Source organism: Rhinolophus ferrumequinum, chromosome 15, assembly GCF_004115265.2.
Source record: "Rhinolophus ferrumequinum isolate MPI-CBG mRhiFer1 chromosome 15, mRhiFer1_v1.p, whole genome shotgun sequence".
In the NCBI taxonomy this organism is placed as follows: Eukaryota; Metazoa; Chordata; class Mammalia; order Chiroptera; family Rhinolophidae; genus Rhinolophus; species Rhinolophus ferrumequinum.
This window is the reverse complement of record NC_046298.1, coordinates 39,611,949-39,629,355: the sequence shown is the minus strand read 5'-3', so window position 1 is coordinate 39,629,355 and position 17,407 is coordinate 39,611,949. Positions and strand designations below refer to the sequence as shown.

Here is a 17,407-nt window from a genome sequence, read left to right as displayed (position 1 = left end):
GTGGCCCATTTGCTACTCAGGAAAGGTGGGGACTATACTTAAACGTATCACCAGGTGGCCAGCAGAGGGCGCTGTTACCCAACACACGGAACTGTCCGGAAGGGGACTACCCAGACTGGAGGCCTTCCCTGCCTACTCTCCTTGAAGAGGGAGTGGGGACTCTAGGGTCCCTTTTAGCCCAACTAGCCAAACTTGGCTCCCTCTCACGTTTAGATGTCCCACCCCTGAGCTCAAAATGAGTAGATCTTCCTCCTTTGTGTAGCCTGTGTCCCCTTCACAAGGTTCCAAGATACTTCCTGTGAGGGCAGGGGTGGGACTGAACTGGTTACTCCTGTGCCCCAGTATTGTCCCTCCAAGGGAAGGAAGAGAACAGGCTGTGGGGATGCAATCATAAAGTCCTTTACCCTGGGCTATTTTAAAAAATGTTCCCTTCTCTAGGAAGCCCTCACTTCACCATACGCCCCCCCCCCCCCAGGCTCTCACAGCTGACCACTTGGTGCTGTCCCCATTTGATGACAGGTCTGTGTTACCTTTGGACTCAGAGGCCTGTCAGGGCAGGGTCCAGGGCTGCCTTGGCAATGCCATGTCCCCAGTACTGTCCAGACTGAGGAACAGAGCAAGCACCTAACATACTGGCTAGATAGAGGTTCCTGGAATCTCCACTCGACTAGACCCAGTGCAGGCAGGAACCGTCCGAAGTCCAGCTCACAGGCCAAGCCGGAGGTAGAAGCCATACCCGGTGATAAGCCCCAACAGGCCAGCCCTGGTTTCCATCCCATCAACCCTGTCACCCTCCACATAGGGACCTGGTTCCATGCTGTCTACTCACAAATCCTCTATTCCTGTAGAGATTTGGGACTGGAAAGGCCAGGGACCAGAGAACCACTTTACAAATGAACTAGTGGGTTTTAAACTGAGGGCCCCAGGTTTAACGGGGGCATCCCCAGCACCAAAAACAGGGCCAGGCACACAAATCCCTCAAAAAGTGTTTAATGAATGAGTAAATAATGTCCCCTTGGAAAGGCCCCACCCCAATTAAAGGCCACTGCAGTAACACTTCAGGGTTTTAACCCCACTTCCTTCCTGCTAGGAGGTGCCATGCCATTTATTGAAAGAAAACAAAATAGAACAGGGCAAACACATTTCTTAATAAGTGCAGTTTGTTAAAATCCTGTTAAAACATATGGGTCAAGGGGAAGTTAAAAATAATCAGAGGATCACTGTAGGATAAACCTTTAAGTGTGGCACCTGGGAGACCTCTGGAGAGGAGGTAGTGGGAGTTCTGAAAGGAAGAAGCCCCCCACCTCCCCTTTTCCCCTCTTGCCCACTTAATCCCACCAGAAACTACCAAGACGCCCGGAATAAAAGGTTTCAAGTTCAATAGTCACACTCTCTCCAAATACAAAAAGCAGTTACAACTCAACACAGAAGCTTGTGTGCAAAGTTATGAGAAACTGAGACATCGTATAAAAAGTTAGGTTAAAGATGATTCTGTGGTTTTTTGTTTTGTTTTGAGGGTGTGGCTCTTCCGTGGTTGCCTGAATTCAGCAAGGAAATGGTTATCCCGATGAAATATCAACAGCTGACCCACAGTAAAAACGGACAAATTCTAAAAATTAAAAAAAAGCATAATTACAAAAAAAAAAATCTGTCACTGCTTCCTCCCTCCACATGTTGCTTTTTAAACTTTTTTTAAAAAAGTTTTTGATTTTTTTTTTTTTTAAATCCTGAAAAGTAGACAGTAAAACAGCTTCTGGAAGAATTTACAACCAACTGCATGAGGGTCTGGGAAGCCGAGGGTCCGGGAAGCCAAGGGGCTGGAGCAGGGTTGGGATGAGTGGATAGGAAGGGGTCCTGCCCTCAGCCTCACTGTGTGACCAAGGGAAAGGAGGGGTCTTTAGTCAAAAAGGAGGAAGGGAAGAGGAGGAGGAGGAGAAGGAAAAGAAGGCGGGGAAAGGAGGGGGAGGGAGGGGGAGGGAGGTGGGGGGAGAAACAGAAAATAAAAGTTTATTGTTGCCTGTTTGAATCCAGAGAAAAACGCCCAGCCCTGTGTGGGGGAAGAAGCCCCTCAGAGGGGAGGCAGCCCTGGGATGGCCCATTCCCCAGCACCACGGGACCCGGTGGGGGCAGATGAGGGGTCAGGGTGGACGCTGGTGGAGGAAGCGGCAGGGGCCTCCGGGGCACACTGGCTACTGAGTGCTCGTGCCCCCCTGCGTGTTCCCGGTGTAGCTCCCGTAGTCATAGTTCCCGTAGTATGGCGGCCACTGGCCCTGGTTCTGATAGTACTGGTTCCACTGCTGGGCATACTGGGGAGAAACCAAAAGCACCAAGTTGACCTTCATCTAAACCCTCATTTGGCTCCTCTCCTCACGCCCAGGGTAGAGATGGGTACAGTGATAAGTGCCGACATGGGTCCCCTGACAGAGGAATCAAAGCACCTAGGTTTGACAAATGACTGACCTAATGCCACATGGGTGGGCAGTTAGGGAATGCAGCCCAGGTCTCCTGGCTTGCTAACTTAATGTCCTTTCAGGTATAGCTAGATACCACGTTCAAAATACTTATCACAGATAGGGCCACCTAGCGCCAAGCTATCAGAACAGTCACTGGCCATGGTGCTGAAGCAGGATCTAGAGGCCACTGCTACAGCCTTTCCTTGCTGCACTGGGGAGAGGGGCTAGAACACTGGCTGTTGAGCAGCCAGTGCAGAAGTGTTCACCAAATGGAATGGCTCTAACAAATGAATGCCAGCCAGGGCCAGCAGGCTGCCTGTCTTCTCAGGGATAAGCAGGAACTCAATTCTGGGGATACACCTCCACGTGGGACCCCTGGAAGTCTCTCCATTCCATCGCCCCCAGCCCTCACACCCCTCCTGGCACTTACCTGCTGATACTGGTTATAGCTCGGCTGAGGGTAGGTCTGTGCGGTAGGGGGCGGTGGTGGGGTGTAGGGTGCTGGGGTGTAGCCGCCGTAGCTCCCATAGTTGTAGGCAGGTGGAGGTGGAGGTGGAGGTGGTGGGGCTGTATAGCCCTGGCTGTAACCTCCCTGGTTGTAGGGTGGCTGGCTGTAACTCGGCTGGAAAGTGGGGAGAAAAACCAGGGCTCTGTGAAATAGCCAGCTCAGCTGGGATGGAGGGCCTTCGTAAGCAGTGGGTCCACAAAAGAACTTCCCTGGTGGAGGCTGTCTGGGGGCTGAGGAGGGAGGTGGGTCAGCTCTGTGACATGGCAGGACAGGCTAGGATATAAGGCTGTGTTCTAAACTCTAATCCCAGCTCTGAGATCCTGGGGGAGCAAGGCACATAGCACTTCTTGAAATCCCAGGTTGGTTGGTTTTTGTTTCTTCTTCTGTAAAATGAGAATTACAACAAAACTACCCCTTCAATTGCCTTTATGTCCACAAACTATTGGGCACACAGTAAATGGTGGTAATTGTTACAGGAAGAACTGCTGAGAAAAACAGTAGTGGCAATTCCCTAAGTGCTTCCCATGTCCAGGCTGTATTATTAACTCATCTAATCCCCCCACCAGCTCTGTGAGGTAGGTTCCATTAGCCTCATTTTACAGATCAGGAAGATGAGGCTCAGGCAGGTGAAATCACTGGGCTCAAGTTACACAGCTAAAGTGGCAGAGCTGGGACTTGACCCCAGGTCTGCCTAGTTCCAGAGCCTTACGCATGAAGCTATAATGCCTTCCCCCAACCCTCACAACAAAGCTTGGATGTGAGTTCTAGTAACAATTCTAGTCCTTGTGAGGAAAACGAGGTCCAGAGAGGTGAGGCTCTGTCCAAGGTCACAAAACCAGGACGTTACAGGGCTGGGACTTGAATTTGTGCCTGCCCAACTCCTGTTCTAGGAAATTTTCTGGTTAGACCAGGATTGGAAACCATTCATCAGTCTCCTGGCAGCTGTTCCCAGACAAGGGGGTCAGACCGTTCTGGCCTGGGCAAGTGGTAACTTCAGTCAAGTGCTTCCTTGGGCATTCAGTGAGCCAGTGACACAGCCAAGAGAAATGTACTTGCTGGAGGGACCAACGCTTACAGACTGCCCCCTAAGGGTCTGGCAGGGACCTGGGGATGGTTAGGGTCCCTCCCTGCCAAAAACACTGCCCAGGAGAAAGGGGCAGGGCTGGAGGTAGGAGTGGAGACCTGCGGCTGAAGCAGGTGTTGGTGTGCCCGGGCCCCACCCCCTCACCTGAGGAGGGCTGTAGCTGCTGACGGCGGGGGTGCTGGTGCTGGCGCCAGAGCCAGGGATGTTGCTGTTCTTGCTGTAGCTGCCGGCCCCCGGTGGGTTCCGAACAGGGCTGTAGCTGGGCGGTGGCGGCGGTTGCTGCGGTGGTGGCTGTGGCGGTGGCGGCTGCTGTGGGGGTGGCTGCTGCTGGGGAGCGCGGCTGTAGCTGCCTCTGTTGTTGGAGTTGTTATCCCGGCTGTTGTTACCCCAGCGGTTCGGGTTATAGCCACCACCTCCGCTGCGGTTGAAACCTACATTGGAGAAACCAGACAAGAGGCCCATCATTCTCAACTTGGGACCCTCAGGAGCTGGGTGGTCTTGGTGACTGCTGTGGCCCCAGCGGGACCAGGCACAGAGCAGGAGCTCAATCATGTCAACAAAGCACTTCCTGTGAGCTTCCCAGACGGCTGTGCGCACTCCCCCATGCCTAACACTCGATCATCACCATCTGCTGACAAGTTTGTCTTGCCCACTGGACTACGGGCCTGGCACTGGGGCGTTCTTGCTTTCTACCATGTCCGCAGCATCTCGATAGCCGCTGCACAAATCAGAAGAGATGTTCTAGAAGAGGGGATGCCCAGCACTGGGGATGGTCCCCTCAGGCTTGGTCAAACAGGGGTTGGGGGTGGTGCCTTTCCTGAGCCCTTATGCAGTTGTTTCTTGGGCCTAGAACTCTTCCCCCTTCCAACTCCTACTGGCCTCTGGACCTTGGCTTAGACATCAGCATCTTAGGAGGACTTTCCTAAGCTCCCCTCCCCCACAGGACGGCTCAGGTGTCCCCCAAGTTCACAGTACTCCTGGGCTTTCCCAATAAGCCCAGAATCCTTCTGGATTGTCATTACAGGAATTGCCCAGCACAAGACTAAAACACAGTGGGGTATGCTTGTTAAATCACATCATACACTTTCCTGCACGACAGCAGAACTTGGTGACTAAGAACTTGGGCTTTGGGTCACTTGATCCTAGCTCTAGATTTAGCTGGGCGAAGGCTGGGTAAATTAACCGCACTAAGCCCCTTTCTGCATTGGTTTTAAAACCAAAAATCGAAACAGTCCTAACATTTGCCTTGTACCAGGTCCTGAGCTGGAACCCAGAACTAGCAGTAAACTTGGTCTGGCCCCTCTTCTCAAGGAGCTTACGGTCAGATGGGGAGAAGATTCACAAAAATGACAGCTATGTGACATACAAATGGACAAGGGCTCCAACAGCAGCGCCAGTGGGAGCAGGGCAGTTGAGATGGTTTCCCTGAGACCCCAGAGCCTCACTCAGCGTAGTTCTCTCCCAGAGCTCAGCCCAGGGCTGCTGCTAGGGAACCTTTCTCTGCTGCCCTGCTGACTGAACGAGCAGTCAAAGCCCACAGCTGACCAGGGAACCACAAGTGAGGAGAACTGTGCGAGACGACTCACCTCCTCGGTAGCTGCCTCCTCCACCGCTGCCTCCCCCTCGGTTCTGGAAGCCTCCTCGGTTGCCCCCGGGGGGGCCTCGGTTGTCGTAGCGTTGGAAACTGCCACCACCCCCACGGCCCCGGAAGCCACCGCTGCCTCGGTTGTCAAAGCGCTTTTCAGGGGGTGGCCCAGCCTTGCGGCCTTCCTCGTTGTACTGCCTCACCAGCTTGTCTGCTTCCTCCCTCTGCAGCTCAATGAACAGCACCTCGTCCAGGAAGTCCCCAGCGTCTGGCAACGTGAAGTTGGCTAGGAGGGAGAGAGGGCCGCAGAGGGAACAAGGAGAGGGAGTCAGTGCCTTCTGAGGTCTGGTCCCCTCCACCTCCTAGACACTGGCCTGCCAGATGGGAGAAGGCAGAGGGGACTGGAGTAGCAAGTGCCAGAGGTGAGACAGGATCCCAACCTTGGCTTCTCTGACAATAGAGGTGTTGCAGCCCCACCAAACCAGTAGCCAGTGGCTAACACAGACCTCTTCTCCCTTTCCTGAAGAGGTGTTGCAGCCCCACCAAACCAGTGTTTATAAATGTTCCCTTCAGCCTCACCCCAGCGAGCAGGCCAGGCAGGTGGAATCCCCTGATTTTTACAGAGGAGCAAACTGAGGCTTGCGCAGTCAGCCTACCCAGTGGGTGCCAGAGGCAGGTGGCCAGGCAGGTCTCTAGCATTTACTTCCACATCCTCTCTCTCATCCTGCCCCAGCCCTATCTAGTTTGAAAACCTTGCCACAAGAAAGATATGGGCAACTTTTCCATTCACAACTGCACCAGACAGGGAAGGGACAAAGCAGAAGCAAATAAAGAACACGATTTAAAAAAAAAAAAAAATCAAAGAGCCAGGGAGGGAAAAACTGTTTAAGGAGCTCTTTTTTGTGTTTTTAAGGACCCCATTGAGATGTTCCTCTGGGAATTGCTCATGTCCTACCTTTCATTTCCAAGACCGCGTGATCTGGGACGTCTTTCCCTTCCTCGTCGGTTCGCTTTATTGTTCGGTCTTTTAGGTCCTCGTCAGTGGGACAAATGACAATAGCTTTGCGCTGGAAGCCTTCAAATGGTCTCATTTTTCGTCTCTGCGCTGACCCATAAACGTTTGTCTAGGAGTAGGTAACAGAAGAGGCAAGAGATGGTACATTACAGGATGGTTTTCTCCTCTGCGGGACATTATGTAGGCCAGGGACTGAGAAAAGGGCACCAGTTCTAAGCAGAGAAACCCAGGAGACCGCTCTTCTTCACTTTTAAGATTCTCGAGTCCACCCTCAGAAAATGAACTGACTTGGGAAAGTGACTGCTGACAGGCACAGGACAAGGGATTCCGAATGGCTCGGCTTTGCATTTTAATCCTCTTCTTGGCGCTGTGCTTTATTGTACTTCACGGGTATCACTGAAGGCAAGACCCTCCACCAGCAAAAAGTTCACGACTCACTTTACTGCAGTGGGCTGAAACTGAATCCACAATACCGCCGAGATATGCTGTGACATACTGGTACGGTAAAAATTCAGAGTATAAGGTCTAAAGTTTAGAGGAAGAATGTCGTCTGCCTACGCCAGTCCTACTTTCCAGAGATAACGTGTACTGAATTTATGTATTTCTAGAAATATCACTGTGATTTTTAACAAGAATGGAATATTATACAAACTCTTCTGAAGTCTTTTTTCTCTTAACATTTCTCTAACATTATTTTTCTGTGCCACTGTTCTCTTCTAATGGCTATACATTATTTATAGAATGTATGCCACAATTAAGCAGCCCCTTTTGACAGTAGTGTAATTTTCACCAACACTGTGGTTCTTTTATTCCCTCAGTCCTTCTCTGAAACATTAAGCCTTACCTATAAGCTTCTAACTAGGGAGAATAGTCCATGCTTTCGTAAGTGCAGTTTTGCTGCTACTGTTTTCCTCCCTTCCTCTGGGTGATGGGGCAGGTGCGTCCTGGGCCGGTGCTGGCCCAGAGCCGTGCCCTGGGACATATCTGCCTGAGAGCAGTAGTAACAGCAGCTTCCATTTACTGAATACCTCGTATATGCCAGGCCTTTTGGGACTGGGGCTCAGATCTGTAGGACCTCAGAGCTCCACAGACTCAGCCTGTGCCTCGGAATCACCTGGACACTAATGAAAATGAGAGCAGCCCAACCCCACCTGAGACTTCCTGCATCCCCATCTCTGGAGGTGGTACCCAGGCCTCTATATGGGTATCTGTCATATCTAAACTGAGATACTCAACAGAACTGGAGTGATGAGGAATACCTGCATTTAAACAGCTTTCAGTGGCCTGACAGGGACTCAAGAGAGAAGCTGCAGAGAGGAAAAAAGAGTCTATAAAGGGGCATGAACAAATGGACAAAAAAAGTTGTACTTGAAGACGCATCTGGCAGAAACAAAAAAGGCCACGGTCAAGTCCCGGTGTGACCACAAACTCACTCCAGCCAGTCCCTACACTTGTTTCACCTATAAAACAGGGACAGAAAAACTCCCTCTTGGGCTGGTGAGGACTGAGCAGGAAGAGCATCGCAAAGCACTGACGTGGTGTGAGCACTCCTTTAGTGGGGCCTACCCAGTAGCCTGCAGGGCGGGAGCCACCTTGACCAAGGCAGGCAGTCGGGGATGGCCTGGCACACCCCGGTTCTAACTTGACTTGGCCACATCACACCCGTGTGGCCCTGGGTGAACTACTTCCACTCAGAGCCTCAGCCTCCTTGCCTGTAAAGTGAACTTACTGCGTATTTACGGAGTCGCAGCCCTGGATTGGGAAAACAGTAGGAATGTCACATGGTCATTATTAAGACTGAAGGAGTTTACGTGAGTGAAAGCTCTTAGTTAGCCCGGTGCCTGGCTCTCAGCCAACACTCAACAAAGGGGAGCCACTGCCAATACGGCCATCACTGGTGGGGTGCTGTGGATATTCTTCTTGTAATGTTGACTTGAAGCAACCCAGACCAAGGGAAGGTCAAGCTATAGTGACTTCCCATCGGAAAGGCAGGGACAGTGAGACAGGGTGGAAAGAACACAAGTTTTGGTGAAGAAGCTCGGGGCTGAAATCCCAGCTGTGCCCTCTACTATTTGTGAGGCTGTAGACAAGTCACCTAATTAGTCTGAGCCTCAAATTTCTTCACCTGAAAGACAGGGATCACATCGTCTCTCCCCTGGCTCTGGTGAGGATTTGCAGGTGTGAAAATGTCAGGCACGTGGCAGGGTGGGAGCAGGGAAAGAAGTCAACACACATAGGGTGGATCTGAAAATATAGCCAACAGGACTGACTCTGTCCTAGGAGAGGACCAAGAAAGGTTAAGTTTGAGGAAAAGACGAGGCACAAGACGTCCTCTCCCAAGACACAAAGAATCGAGCTGGGTTGTGGGTCAGCCTGCGGCCAGGGACCTAGTGCACACCTGTTGGGAGATTGGTCTGTGGGTGCAGTTGTTCGCTAAACCAACCAGACCCTGTGGCCCTGACATACACACAAGGCAAAGAGATGGCCTTCACTGTTCCCCAGGGTAAGTGTCCCAATCTTCATGGAGGAGGGAGAGGTGCGTGTGATGGGCACACGCGTGCTGTGATCTGGGCTTTGAGCACTGACAGGCCTAAGGAGGCCTTGGGCCACAAACGGTTAAAAAGCAAATCAGGTTACAGGGGTTAAGGTCAAGTCCCTCTCTCCACTGTTCTTCCTGGACTCTTCCTAAAAGCAAAGCAGAAGGTGGCATCTGGTCATAGGAAACTAGAATTTGGCTTCCTCCAGCAAAATAATGAGGTTTTCTCCTGGCACAAAAGCCAGAGTGGGTGGGTACCAGGGAGAATGTGGGCCCAGACCACCTTGTGGACAACCTATTCCATGGTTTGCCCATAAGAAAATTTGACTCCTCTGAACCCCAACCACATGGATCAACACCTCCTGGAAGGTTTCTATGGGGGCAAACCTGCCCCGTCAACGTTCTGAAAAGGGGACAGAGAAGAGAAGCAATACTACCAAGAGGGCTAGTCCCTGCAGCTTCATACTAGGCTGGGAAGGAAGGAGCAGAGCAGACTGAACTCATAAAGAGCTGGCCCCTGTCCTGGGAAGTGGCTAGACTCTGAGGGAGGCCTCCTCAGACACTTTGGAACTGAGGTGTGGAGAACCCTCTAGGCGACCATTTTCAAGACTGCACCTCCCACCCCTTACTCCTTGGGGAAGGGAAGAGGAGCGTCTAAACCACACCAGCAGAAATGTAAATACTTGTCCTTCCTGAAGGAAAGTGAATTAGCTGCCAGTGGCTGTTGCCACAGCAAACACAGTGAGGTCAGAGAACCAGGGCTGGCCCAGCACTGCTGTGGTCACTGGGGGCTGCTGCTAAGAGACCAGCACAACAGCTAGATCAGCTTTGCCAGCTGTGTGGATCCCTCTGCCTAACTCCTGCTTCTCCCAGGCCCACCCTGCTTGAAGATGCTGACTGAGAAGGTCTGAGGCTTGTCGGTGTTCCCTGGCCTCCTGGCTTCCCCCAAAACCCAGCAATGTAGGCCAAAAGACAGGAGTTGGGTTTCTCAGGGAAGCTGTGTGAGTAGTTTTGGTGTGTGACAGCCCGGGGGAGAGAGGAACACAGCAGGCTGCTCACAGTCCAAGTTCTGTGCGAGTCCCACTGTCGCATGTCCACTCTCACTTGTCCCCCCAGCCACAGCTTAGCAGGGTCAGGCTGGCAGTAAGAAACCTGGCTGGATCCCAGAGGAGCAAACTTAAAGCTGGTGATGAGAGTTTGCTCCGGACTCACAGTGAGGTAAACCCAGTGGAAGGAACCACACGTGTAGGGAGAGAATTGGCTGGAGTGTCACAATGGACCTGGCTGAGGCCCTGGGGATGGCGAGGGTGAAGGAAAGAAACATCCCCTTCACCAATGACTGCCAACAACAGGTGGTTGGGCCTTACTCTAGCCCTGGGTTTGTTTCAGGCAAAAGTGTGGCACCTGTCAAAAGGGCTGTGAAGTAGGCCTCACATTCTGATGGTTGAGAAGAGGTTGGTGATGTCACATCCAGCCCTGCATCTGATCACTGGCTCTAGGCTGCTAGAGCCCCAAGGGAGCTCCCAGCCTGTAGCCCTCAATTCTGGGGTGGTTTGGGGCCCTCACATGGCCCTGCAGAGGCCTTTCGCAGAAGCCTCAGGAGGGCAAGTCTACTGCCTCCGAGGGCCAGCTCCTGCTCTGCACCCAGTCTTGAGGTTCCTTGGTAGGTGAGGGACAGGCCGGGCGGCAACTCGATCCAGAGGCTTTCCAACCGGTAACAGAGAACCCCAAAGAGCCACTTGTGGCAATGTGGCCTACTTCCCTTTTCTCCTTTCTCTTCAGCCTTTTACTAGCCAGGCAAATTTAACTATATCCCACCCTAATGAAAACTTGACCATGGCTTCCTACTGCCCTCAAGACAAAACCTCCTCTTTTTATCATCCTCCATGTCCTGGCCCAGGTATCCCACCTCCAGAAAGCATTCCCAACTTCCTACCACGGCCCCAAACATTTTGGGCCGTGGCCATCTGGGAAGTCAGCAGACATATTCTACCAGTAAATCGACAGCATAACTTTGCATAGGTTCCTTTGCTCTATGAGGCCTCAGCTTCCCCTGTAGTCGATCTCCTTTCTGTTTCTCCTTGGACATTCCAGAGATGTAACAGCCATATGATCTGAAGAGGATACTCAGGTCACCACAAAATGCAGGTCAAAGCCCACAAAAACCCAAGAGCTTGTGCCCAATGAGACACATCTTGGGGTAGGGGCTGGGGTCCTGGTTTCTGTAGGCATGCTCTGCTTCCCTCTCAAGAATGGACATTTCTGAGGCCAACCTACATAACGGGAGACCCAGGAGAGCCAAATGCAGGAGGTCAGACATTCGGGAAGAACCAGGGAAGGGAAAAGACTGCTCTGGGCTTAGAACTGGGACTGCAAGGACTTTGCCTGGAGTACTGGTCTCCACTCTGGGAGTTCCATCTAGCTCAGGAGACAGCTATGCATCACTGTCAAAGCTGGTGGAGTGGCAAATAAAGGGCCTGCTCTGAATCTTGTGTGTGTGTGTACACACACACCCCATTTAAGCCCAAACAGGTTAAGCCACTAGTTTTAGACCTCTTCCCAGGCCTGAGTAACCTGTAACTTCAGGCACTAAGTCAATCCTCTAATCTGTGCTTAACCAGAGGACACCCCCCACCCATCCCCCACCAACTTTCAGGTGCACCAGTACAGCCCTGGGCCCCATCCCTGAACAAAGCAGCCCATGCTGAGAAGGCCAACTGCACATCCTCACAGAGCTCAGCTGTGCTGTGTCTGCTAAGGTGCTGGGGCCGGACATCCAGAGAGGGCCCACTTTGGAATGTGATGTTAAGATGACTTCCCTCTAGGACTAATCCTTCTCCATTGGGCCACAAATTTGAATTGGGTTTCAGAGCTGATCTGTCAGCAAACCGACAAAAAAATGACAGGCAGGGGATACTTGCTGGGGCATCCAGAAAAGGAGTCCTCAGCGTGTGAAAACATCATCACTGCTCCCCCTTGCAGGACACTGAGCCCCACTGGGGCCAAGGTGGACTACAATTCCAAATGCCCTCACAAGACAATGGGGCAAAGCGAGGCCAGGATTAAAAAACAAAGTCTTCAAAGGAAGGAAGGCGGGCTGTGGGCATTATTGGCGGGGCTACGCTGGGCAGTGAGCCTGGGTGGCTCTTGGATTACCCTGTGCTCAACAGGCCACACCCGCCCCCAGAAATAAATTTATTCTAAACATTAGTCCAATTATTTGTTTTCATCAAAATTTAGTATTATGGGATCATGTCCTGTCTTCTTGACAAATATGAGTCTTCTGGGCTCAACCCCATGGTTGTAGCATTGGTCACTGGATGAAAGAACTTTTTCACATCCACCATGTAGAAAACCAGAACCCAGAGCAGATCCATATCTCCACCATCACAGAAGAGGGCCAGGGTATGGCCTAGCCTTGGCCATCTTTTAGTTTTCCTAGCATGGCTGTTCCATCAGTAAAGTACAGATTTCCACTCTCAACACTGAACTACTTGGCAAGATCATTTAATTTGTCTACCAAGAACTATCACCAGCCAAGAGCCTTTTTTTCTTTTTGTCTTTAAGAACTAAGTTCTTACTATGTGCTCTTTTCAAATGTTGGCTACAAGGCGTCATTTCTTCAACTGTAAATACAAGATTACTAGTTTATCATGAAAGGATATAACTCAGGACTAGCCAGATGAAAGAGGTGCGCAGGGCACAGTATGTGGGAAGGGGTACAGAGCTTCCATGCTCTCTGAGCGTGCTGTTCCACGTGTTCGCAACCCAGCAGCTCCCGTTCCATTATTTTATATAAAATGCTCACTCCCATGCACAGGCAACTTGGTCCCCTGGAGTTTCCAACCACAGTTCTGGTGAGCCAACCACCATCACCAGCTCCACCCTCAGCAGGAGCCCTCTGAACTTCTGGTAACCAAGTATCCGGGGTTACACGGACGGAAGGCACTCCAGTACAGCTGCCAGGGCAAGGGTGCTACTCAGTTTACATATTTGCACAGGTTTTTAGGAAAGCACAAATGCAAGGCTGAGGGGAACGGATGCTTACTTACAGATCCCCAAACACAGGATCTGCTACTTGAGAAAACCTTCAGGACAAATGTCAAGAATGACGTCTCATAGGCGATAAACATGAGGAACTCGTTACTCGGAGACAGGAATCTTTAATCATGTTTGGGTCATTCGTACTTTTCAGAATGTTGAAAGCCACAGCTGATCTTCCTACCCTAACTCAAAACTGTCTAGTTTTTTTAAAAAAGGATATATCGACATCTGGATACAAAATTGTGTTTAATTTCAAAGGTTCTCAGGTCGCCTGACGTGAAAAACCCTCCTCTTAATTTAAACACAGGTACAAAATATGTGACTTAGATACGTACCTGCCAGTCATAAAAACATGCTGAGAGAAGCCTGGGTATACCTCTCCTGTAGAGTAATTAACAATCATCCAGCTACTCGTGCCAGGCCCTGTGTTAGGCACACGGGCACCATTGTGATCTCCACTCTACAGAGCAGGAGAATGAACTCTGAAGGGTGAAGGCAGCTGCTCCCAGGTATGCAGCCAGGCAGAGCCAGAGCCAGGACTGACGCCCAGGTCTGTCTGACTCACAATTCCACTCTCTTTGCATTTCACGAAATAGCTCTCACCTAATGATGTTCTTTGGGGCTGCCGAGAGCCTGAGTTATGCCTGGACCATGGCTCCAGACCCCACCCAAGATGGGGCTCAGAGCACTGTGTTAAGAGTCTGGGATTGTGCCATCATGTATGGCTGAGCCCCTGACCGGCACTGCAGTTCCAGAGCATTATGGGGAAATAAAAGGATCAGAAGGGAATACTCAGGCCCCGAATAGCCCCCTTCCCTCTCCGGGGCAGGAGGGTCACCAGTAAGTACCTGGTCTAGGATGTAGTTGCGTTTCTTGCGGGCGGCGATCTGGATGAGGCGGTTGAGGCACTGGGTGGCCTGCTGGATCAGGACGTCCCAGCGGCCAGCGTAATTCCGCTGCCGGCGCAGGCCCATCACCTGTGGGCAGGGGGTGGCGCAGGGTGGGTGTTTCTGGTTGTAGGGCAGCACGCGGGATGCGGGGAGTGGGAGGTGGCTAAGGAGAGACCGGGGCCGTCCTTACCCGCATCTTATCCATGATGGCATTTGTCCCCAGGATATTGTACTTCTTGGAGGGGTTGGAGGCTGCATGTTTGATGGCCCACGTGGTCTTCCCAGCAGCAGGCAGGCCCACCATCATCAGAATCTACCAGAAAGGGACAGGAAGGGGCACTGAAGCAGCAGCAGGGGGTGGCACGGCTGCCAGACACCACCCTCCCCAATGACCATGAAGGTGACTCTGCACTGCACGGCCGCCTCTGGAAAATGGACTCAACAGCTTCTACTTCACAATGTTGCTGCTGGGATTCAGAGATCAGCTTGTCAGACCCTCAGCAGAGGGCCTGGCATGGCGTGAGCATGAAATCAAGTGCTGTTATCGTGAGCATTTCCATTTTTGTTCAGCAGGATTAAATGGGCTCTGATGGGGAAATACCCAGGGCGGGTCGTGCGCTGGGACTGACCGACGGACTGGGCACGGGAGGTGATACCACTTTCTTGGAGTCTGAGACGGGGATATGCTGTAAGCATAAGGACAAGTATTGTACCTAATCAGTACATTTAGAACACTAGGCATAACCTAAATGCCCAAAAAGAGGGGAATGGTTAGTTTGTGCCACTATTAAAAATGAGTGTAAAAAGAGGCACTCATGTGGTGGGATAAAGCTCACAAAATAATGTTAAGGGGTAAGGACAGGAAGATATCAAAATGCTTATACCATAAATCTTAATTATAAGTGTGTGTGTGCATGAAACAAGCACTCAGCACAGCAAAAAGAACAGGATAAACTCTAAAACTTTAAAAGTAAACTTATTTGTGAATGGTGGAATTATAGGAAACTTTAATTTTCTTGAATATAAAATCACTTGTATACCAGGAAAAAACCCAAACATTACTTTGAGAACAAAGATCACAGCACAGCCTCTACAGCCAAATCACCCCTAAGGCCACTTGTCATTTTTGTTCTTACACAGCCTTAGGCGGGAGTGTGGAGCTGCACAACCTCCTTGAAGAACGGACTCACAAGGAAATGTGCCTTCATATCGTTTTCTGCTGGGAGGAAACCCTCCTATTTATTCCAGATTCTGACCTCATCCAAGGAACAGTCAGGAAGAAGAAGTGTGGCAACTTCCTTTGGAACCTTTCTAAGACTCAGGTCTCTTACCTTAGCCCTTCCTTCTTTGGCCTAAGCCACACCCACAACTCTCATCTTACTCTCACAGAAGCTTTCAGTTCAGTCCAGCCCTGAGGAGCCAGGAGCAAGAGGGCCCTTTCTCTAAGGTTACTCATGCAGCAAGGTGCTGCTGCTTTTACCACACGTGGCTGCCAAGTGTCGCTCTTCTACCTCGGCAGTAAGCTGGTCCAGGAGAGACATCACCAATTCAGTCTTCCAGGCCCACTCACCTCACACTCTGCTTTGGTCTTTGGTCCGACAGTACCCCGGATCCGCTCACTCAGGGGAAGATGCTGGATGAAGGTGAAGCCAGGCAGGACAGAACAGTAGGGCTCTGCCCTCTGCCCGAAGTTGAACTCTACTGCACAATTCTTCACCAGGACATGAGGGTAGAGGGCCTGACCCCCCAACGCTTCCTTCTGAATTCGGAAAGCAATACCCATCCACTTCCCGTTCTTGGTGAAGGAAAGTTCCACGTCATTTCCACATTCGAAGTCCTAGAGAAAAAGCCAAAGGAAGATAACCTCGAGCCAAAGCTCAGCTGAAGGCACTGGGACCGCAAGTTGGAAAGAACAGATGCAGAGAGTAGAAATACAGCTAGCTTCTCAGATTTAGGTATAACCACCCCCACCCCCAATATACAGATACAATGGGCAGCACCAGATGTGCAGCCCAAAGCCCTCCTTGCCCAAGACCCAAAGGCTGGTAGATGTCAAGTGTGTAATTTTAGGAAGGGCCAAGTATTTGAGTCTTGTGCTTAGACCGAGACAACGATGAAGGAAAAGGCAGTCCTATCCGTCCTCAACCCCCGCAAGAGCAGTCTGTGAAGGTTGTTACAGATAGAAAGAAAGCCACAGCAGGGCCTTTTAAGTCAAGTCCAACTCCACAAATGCAGTCACTTGTCTGTTCAACACTCATGTTCCCTGAGTTCCTGATTGTCCTAGTGCACATGTCTACGGTGACCTGGGCCTGACAGAGCTCAGGGCCTGGTGAGGAGCCAGACAGGACACTATCCTAATGCAGTCAGGAGCAAGGTTCTCTGGGGGGAGGGCGGACAGACCCGTAAGCCAGGTCCTGAACAAATGGAAGTGAGCCAAGTTTGGGATGGGAGGAGAGAGCCCTAAAGAGAAGTGCTGTTTGTGTACAATTCCGGCAGTGAGAGAACATAGGGTCAGACTGGCTGAAGCATGAAGGATGAGGGGAAGTAATTTCAGGTACAGCTGGAGAGCCAGGCAGGGATCACATACACTCATTCAACAACTATCCATTCCTACTGAATTCCTACTGAGCAGCTGAAGCTTAGCAGTTAAGATCCTGTTTTGGAAGGCCGGCTGCTTCAGCGCTGCCATTTACTAACAGTGTGGCCTTGGGCCAGTTATGTCACCTTCAGTTTTCTTATAGAATTGTACAGTGCACAGGGTTGTTCTGAGGGGTTAGTGCACGTACTCTGCAGTGAGTACACAGCAAATGGGGGCTCTAGCTCAAGACTCCAGACACTGTGTTGGGCTGAAGTGTGGGGAGGAGACGTGGCCCCTGCCCTCAGCATGTGAGGGGCTCTCCTGTCACCTCAGGAGTTTGGACTTGGTGCTGATGGCAGAGCAGAGCCCCCTGCCTTATTTTGAAAAGGGGAGTGGTCTGGTCAAAACTGTGTTTCAGAAAGATCACTTTGGCTGCAGGGTAAAGGTTTACAATCAAGGGAGACTCAAAATTTGATCAAATGGCAGACTGAAGCAAAGCACAAGGTCGGGTTCCTGATTTAAAGTACAAGATGTGGTAATCTTCCCCTCTTGAATGGGGAGACCACCTTGGGACTTGCCCTTTAAAAAACAGTGCAAACCCCTCCCCCCACGGAGCTTCCTCACCACCCTCCTCGGTCATCCCAGGCTGCAGCTCTGTACAGTCCTTATATCTGTGTCTCTGAGTGCCCACCCAGCTCAAGCCCATGCAGGGCA

The 17,407-nt window shown here is 51.2% G+C and overlaps 1 protein-coding gene across 4 annotated transcripts in view; it reads right to left on the bottom strand.

Annotated features, from left to right (window-relative positions):
- Positions 1 to 974: 974 nt before the first annotated feature.
- Positions 975 to 17,407, bottom strand: part of HNRNPUL1 (heterogeneous nuclear ribonucleoprotein U like 1) — a 33,691-nt gene continuing 17,258 nt past the window's right edge. For 3 of the 4 annotated variants that reach the window (XM_033128691.1, XM_033128692.1, XM_033128693.1), the window contains exons 8-15: positions 15,686 to 15,952; positions 14,306 to 14,428; positions 14,074 to 14,202; positions 6,586 to 6,754; positions 5,632 to 5,916; positions 4,190 to 4,476; positions 2,884 to 3,075; positions 1,365 to 2,306 (exon numbers count right to left, since the gene is read on the bottom strand). In XM_033128691.1, coding sequence (XP_032984582.1) covers positions 2,190 to 2,306; positions 2,884 to 3,075; positions 4,190 to 4,476; positions 5,632 to 5,916; positions 6,586 to 6,754; positions 14,074 to 14,202; positions 14,306 to 14,428; positions 15,686 to 15,952 — 1,569 coding nt within the window. In that variant the 3' untranslated portion in view covers positions 1,365 to 2,189. Of the gene's footprint in view, positions 2,307 to 2,883; positions 3,076 to 4,189; positions 4,477 to 5,631; positions 5,917 to 6,585; positions 6,755 to 14,073; positions 14,203 to 14,305; positions 14,429 to 15,685; positions 15,953 to 17,407 lie in introns of all 4 variants that reach the window. The other variant, XM_033128690.1, reaches the window with a different exon arrangement.